We start from the raw sequence: 6,405 nt of genomic DNA, 5'->3' as shown, positions 1-6,405 counted from the left end.
CTCTACTCAAACAGACCAGGCACAAAAGCTCCATCATTTTATTCATCTCACAGCTGTCTCTATTCCTTCGATGTTGCATCTCTCATTAACATGACATTAAATGTCACTGCAAGAATGTGAGGAGAGAAAAAAATAGGACTAGGAAAAGATTTTCTTCTATTACAAATAGAAGAATAGCCTTTATAATTTTGTGCGAGCAATGACCCCCTGTGACATCAGCAGGGCACCCGACTGCTAACTGCTCACAGGATAAGAGAATTAACAATAATCAACAAATCATACATTTTCAAATAAACATATTTCAAATATTTCCAGATGAACTTTTCCTATCAGCTATACACCAAATATAGGATTATACTTGCATTTAGAGCAGGAAAATAAAGTACCTGTGAACATATTGTCTAAAGAAATTGCATTGATTTCTCCATTTACAGTTTATAAACATTGCAGTACTCCGAGTAAGCTACCATGTTATAAATCAGCATATTAACAGTTAAAAAGGAGATCAGTGAAAAAGGTTTACCATTAGCCTTTTCCTAGATGTTCATTTCTGATTTAATTAGATGTTATATAATTAATATCAAGAAACTGTGGAATTAACACAGATGTATCCTGTTTAACAGATTTAGTCTGAGTAATCAAGAAGATCCAGTTGAATTCAAAGAAATAGGTGAATATTTATCCCTTTATCCTTTAATGTATACTTTTTATTTTATTTTAATTAATTTGAAATAATTCTACATATTTTTTCCCCTGTAGTCACTTCTAAAGGAGCGGAAATAAAATGTGGTTCTTTAAAGTGATGTTGCAATACAGCAAAGAGGAATAATCACTCGGAGTGAATACTTTATGGACCCACTGGCTGGCCTAAGTGCTAAGATCAAATTAAAGAGGCCAACTGCTATTTCTAAAAAGAGAACTAATTGGCATTGCAGGCTTAGATGCTTCGGCTTCATGCCTAACTGTTTGGTCTTTCTCTTTAAGTCATTAAACCTGGTTGGCATTAAAAATAAAAAAAGTCAAGACCCTTAATTTCAGCATTTATTATAGACAAAAATTCTTTCTTTATGTACATTTATAATTACAAGTTCAGTTATATTTCCCATGATTTGTTCTACTGTTTTTTTTTTTTACACATCGTATTTGTGCTTAATTTAAGGTTTGTTCATGGTGACATTCACTATCTTACATACAAAAAGAAGCTGCAGTGAGTTCCCACGGTAAAAGCTGGGGTTACTCCACCTGCCAAGCAAGTCATTCAACAAAAATGGCATTCACATTAATGTTTGTTGTTATGTTACAAAAAGAGTGCATCTGCTGCTACATTATACACATTTAACTATAGATTCTGATATCTACAGTGATTACTGTACAGAAAGCAGGTGATGGGGTTGAGGCGTAGGACTGGGTAAAGATCTCTTTGAGGCCTGAAATAATCGTTTAATTGGCTTCCTCACCAAAAGCCTAGCTCCTTTCATGTCTGCGTTCTATGCTGAGTGTGTAAAAGTGAGTGTGAGAGCGCGTCATACCTAGTTTCTTACAACTTATTATATACTGCCTGAAACTGCAGAAATGAGCGTCCATCTCACTTTCCATTGAGCGGCTATTGAACTGGACAGTCCTGTGCTCAATAGCTCCCAAGCTACTGGTGCTTCTTCCTCATTCAGATGGATCTTAACATTTAATCCATCAACGTGAAAGACAGTTTCGCATCACAATCATAGCACTTCTCAGTTCTGTATGATTTAGCTGTGGAAGGTCTTGTTTGGTTGCAGCGGTCTGATCGACCATAATGTTTGTGAAAGGTCTGTGTCGCGTCAATCATGGCTCAGCCGTTGCAGGGGAATTGACAAGTAGGCAATCGGAGACACATAACACCAATCTTGGTTCCATTCTGCAGCCTTGTTGCAACGTGTTATATACAGAGTGCATGACAGTAGAATACACAGAGGAATAACTGAAATGACACTTGCATGGAACAAACAAGTGAGAAATAAATGGTTTCTGCACCTTACTTCATTAGGCTGTAATGAAGTACAAAAGACACAAAACATGTCCGTATCAGAACATACTGAAGCGAAGCAAAAAAAAAAAAAGGGGGTTAGATGGAATACCAATCTACATGAAAAATTAAACTTCTCCATAAACATGGATCTCGGCATGCTCGGGTCATGTAGAAAACTTAACCAGTGAAGAGGTCCACTAAAATGGAATAAACTGAGAATAGGACCTCTCACAACTCATTTAAAAATAATTGGACCAAATACACACAAACCAACCAGCTAATAAAAAGCTGTGTGATTGCCACTGCTGTACATTTTTAATTTCATCTTTGTTCATTCCTCATGTACCATTTTGTCAACACTAAATCCTGCTCTAAAGCCCTGATATCCAAAAGAATAAAATAAACGAATCACACACACACATATTACAAATGTAACTGAAAGTACATTTTACCACAGAGTGTTTGTGTGTGTGTGTGTGTGTGGAAAACAACAAGGTCTAAAACGGCATCTGGCATTTTGAAAAACTCTAAAAGCTGCTACTCAGATTTAATTCGTGGCCCTTTGCCTTTACGCTCTCTCAGCTCCCTCAGGTTCTGTTTGCCTTGGAAGCTAGAATGGGTCTAAGAAATGGCATGGAGTCTCAAAGGAGATACATAATGTGGGGTTGAGTTGGCAAAAAGAGACAAAAACAGACAGAGAACAGGGGGGGAAATTGTGTGGGTCTAAAACACAGATAAAATGCTCCTGAGCAGGAAACAGAGCAATGATCTGAGTCAGAGACCACTGACAGTGAAAAGATGAGAATAAATTGGCTGAATTTCATAAATAGAAAAATGGCATGATGTAATTTTACTATGAAAATGACCCACTTCAATCTCAGACATGAAAACATGCATAAACACCTACGAAAACCCAGAACAGCTCAGAGATTCTACTGCATTGGGAGCCGTGATTTAAGGGACACAGACCCACAAGCTGCCTCATGAATGACCCCGTTAATGCTTGTTTGGCAAGTGTTTATGGGTAAGTGAATGTAGAACAGCTAGCTATTGGTGGTCTGACTGTATGTTGCCATGGAGACCATGGTGCAGCAGTGCAGGGGAACCTCCTCCTGAGCTTAAAAAGGGAATAAAACAAGTAACAACAGTAATAAGTTAAATAATCACATAGCAGATATGTATAAGAAGTCCTATCTGCAGTCAATTAGTTAGAGGTGAGAGACGGTCTCAGTCTCCCTCTCTCCCGGTCTGTGCAGCTCTCGCTCGTCTACTACGGCTTTCCTACTCTGTGGGTACGTTTCGTATGTTGGGAGTCTCAGTTCTCCAATCAGACTGCATTCTTGCTCCACCTGTGAGTACGTCACCTCCGCCATGTGGGTTGCATGTGTCCGTGGCTTAGTCCTGGCGGAGGTCAAAGCTCAGGAATCGGGGATGAAGGGTAAAGGTCAGATGCATGTAGCCGGCTGTGCTATTGGCTGCTGCTTACGGTTGCGCAGCCCTCCAGATTTCTCCTTATAGCACACGCACAACTGCTGAGACACGTCCACCAGGGCACTCGCTACTGCCAGGCCTGAGGCAGACGCAGAGGGAAAGAAAGAAAGATGTTTATCATAACTATGTAGCAAGATCAGCAGAAATTAGTTGCCTGTGTAAGAGTAAGAAACTCAGAATCTTTCCCCACCTGACTGTCCTGGAGTCGGGATGCCTCCGGGGCCTCTGGGTAATCTGATAAAGATGGACAGCACTGCGGCTTTATTCCCAAAACACGGTTCCAAAGCTATGGGCTTTGGCACTGCCTGCAGACACAAATCAAGAATTCTAATTTAATAATTAATGACACTGATATGATTAAGTTGTAGCTACTGACACTACTGTCGTTCTCTCGCTTCTCATGCACGCGCTTGCACACGTTTTTTTATTACTATTCATATGAGGACCTTCCAAAGACAGTTATTAACTCAGCTCATACAGTAAGTGCTTGACTCCTGTCACTCACTACGATAGAAAATGACCACATACACACATCCTAGGAGTGTAATAAAATTTATTTTTTGAATGCTTCCGATTATACTGTACCTCCTAAACAAATACAAGTACAGATTGGACAGTAGGCAGAATGTTCTTTTAATTTTTTTGTGTTGTTTTAATGAAAGCCTGGCAGCCTCAGGGACTGGGATCTTGCCAGATGAAACAAAGAAAAAAAAAGTTGCAAAAGAAGAAGGGTTTTAATTTTAATGTTGAACTTTAACAGTTCTTGCTGAAGCTCATGGGGAGGTTTGCCAGTTTTACGCCAGCTTTACGCAAAAATTCCCAGCCCACTTTCAATTCAAAAACACACACGAAAAGACTTGACACTAAACTAATATCAGAAAGATATTTGTTTCAAGATATTTCTTTTATGCTTTGATGGAAGACAAGTTACAAGTGATGTGTGTTTCCGACTGGAAAAGTCAGACTATATTTATATATTTATATACTATATAGTATTATATTGGAAAAAAAAAAACAGGACTCTACATACAAAATTACATATAAAAGTGTAAGTATGTGTTGTAAAAGTTTGAGTGAAAAATGACTTCTAATACCCTGTTTCTCCTGATATTTTCTAGGCAGCATAAACACCCTGAAATAGCGTTCTACAAGTTTAATTACTGTGGTCTCTTTAGTCAGTGGGTGGACATAATCTGGCCAGGACTAAAAGCACATGCCCTCTACCTCACTTGGAAGTGGAAATCATAGCACAACTTTAGTCTTCCACTCAAACACATTCCAACACACCCGATTTAATCATATATTTTGCTCACAGTCCCCAAGGCTCATTACTCATTAGCTCATGCTCTATCTCTCTCTCTCCCTCTCACTCACTCACACACACACCCCCACATACACATACCCACACAATGCAAGGCCTCACAATATTGCCTTCTGCTTTACCTTGCATCCTTTAAACCCATGTCTTATTGTACTGTGGCCGGCTTTAGGAAATTTTATTAGTCTTTAAAGAAATGCATCCGGAAATTTGTTTGTGTATATGAGAGAGAGCGAGAGAGTGTGTGTGTGTGTGTGTGTGTGTGTGTGTGTGTGTTCTGTTTGGAATAGCTAGATTATCTAAGGCAACCAGACTGAGCCTCCAAAACACACGCTTTGTTTAATTAACTCTTATAAATAAGGGTGTGGAAGATGGAGAAGGAGAGGAGAGGAGAGAGAGAGAGAGAGATAGGGAGAGAGCACAAGGGGGAGAGAGTGTGAGGGGGGGAGAGAGAGAGAGATATAAGGACAGAGACACAGACAGAGGAAGAGAGAGGAAGAGAGAGTGAGAGAGAAGGGAAGTGAGGGGGAGAGAGAGAGAAAGAAAGAGTGAAAGAGAGAGTGAGCGAGAATGAGGGGAGAGAGAGAGAGAGAGAGAGAGAGAGGGAGAGAGAGAGAGAAAGAGAGAGCTAGAATGAGGCAGGTGAAAACAGAAACGAGACCTACAGAGCAGGAGGTTAAAGATGTTAGGTGGGAAGCATCATGCTTTTTGATCCTTTAGGAATAGCCTAGAAAAACAACCAAGAAATGTTTCAGAGGAAAACAGACTGCAATCTTATTTCCTCTCTATGAATATAAGTCTATACAACCAATCATGCAAAGGCTCGTGTGGCAGCACTTAGAACATCTGCCAGCCACAGGTTCTGGGACAAACAAGGTGTAACATAGAACAGTTTCCAGTATACTGAAGAGGATAAACTTCACTGTGGCTCTGCTATTTTCAGGACATAAAGCTGTCCTCCAGTTTCTGATGATGCCCACTGGGTGATGGTAACGGCAGCTCGCTTGTACACCAGCCAGACAGTATCAGTCGCTGCATACTTATTTGCATTTCCTTTGTGATTTAATATCACATGGACGCGAGTGGTGTTTTTCCAAAATAATAGCAAGAAAAACATCTCGAGGAAACGTGGTGGAAAGAAAAAAAAAACGTGACAACTTGAGAGACCGATTTAGAAAACTGATATGAAACTCTTGCATGAAATTATAAGAGACAATTTGGTAATTAGAAAACCTGCCAGACTGATGTCAAAATATTGTAAATGGCGTGTTTCGACTTAAAAAGATGTGCCGCACATCGCAGCAGGTATGCAAACAATTAGAAGATTTAGAAATGATCTGGTTTCAAAATAAACAAACAAATAACAGCTTAGTACTGAGATCCAGCACAGCTGTTTTGTGCAAAGTCGATCATCATTTTGGAAGTAAATTCTGGTCATTGTTCTTGTCTTAATGTGCCTAATGTGTGCTAACATACAAGATAACCTGAAAAAAAAGTACATTCCTTGCACAGAACATCTGCTCTTTTTTCTCCAGAGCAGTTGGCTGAATTTTTTCCAAAAAGGTTTGAAAAAGGTTTGAAACCCCTCTCT

At 39.6% G+C, this 6,405-nt stretch overlaps 1 protein-coding gene across 5 annotated transcripts in view; it reads right to left on the bottom strand.

The window, feature by feature from the left end:
• Positions 1 to 1,028: 1,028 nt before the first annotated feature.
• The window catches only part of atrn (attractin), a 52,018-nt gene continuing 46,641 nt past the window's right edge, over positions 1,029 to 6,405 (bottom strand). For 4 of the 5 annotated variants that reach the window (XM_047812770.1, XM_047812772.1, XM_047812771.1 and 1 more), the window contains 2 exons: positions 3,687 to 3,801; positions 1,029 to 3,575 (listed from right to left, as the gene is read on the bottom strand). In XM_047812770.1, the coding sequence (XP_047668726.1) occupies positions 3,451 to 3,575; positions 3,687 to 3,801 (240 nt within the window). In that variant the 3' untranslated portion in view covers positions 1,029 to 3,450. Of the gene's footprint in view, positions 3,576 to 3,686; positions 3,802 to 6,405 lie in introns of those variants that run through there. The other variant, XM_047812773.1, reaches the window with a different exon arrangement.

The sequence above is a fragment of the Tachysurus fulvidraco genome, chromosome 4, assembly GCF_022655615.1.
Source record: "Tachysurus fulvidraco isolate hzauxx_2018 chromosome 4, HZAU_PFXX_2.0, whole genome shotgun sequence".
NCBI lineage: Eukaryota > Metazoa > Chordata > Actinopteri > Siluriformes > Bagridae > Tachysurus > Tachysurus fulvidraco.
The sequence above is the reverse complement of the archived record's forward strand: the minus strand, read 5'-3'. Positions and strand labels throughout refer to the sequence as shown.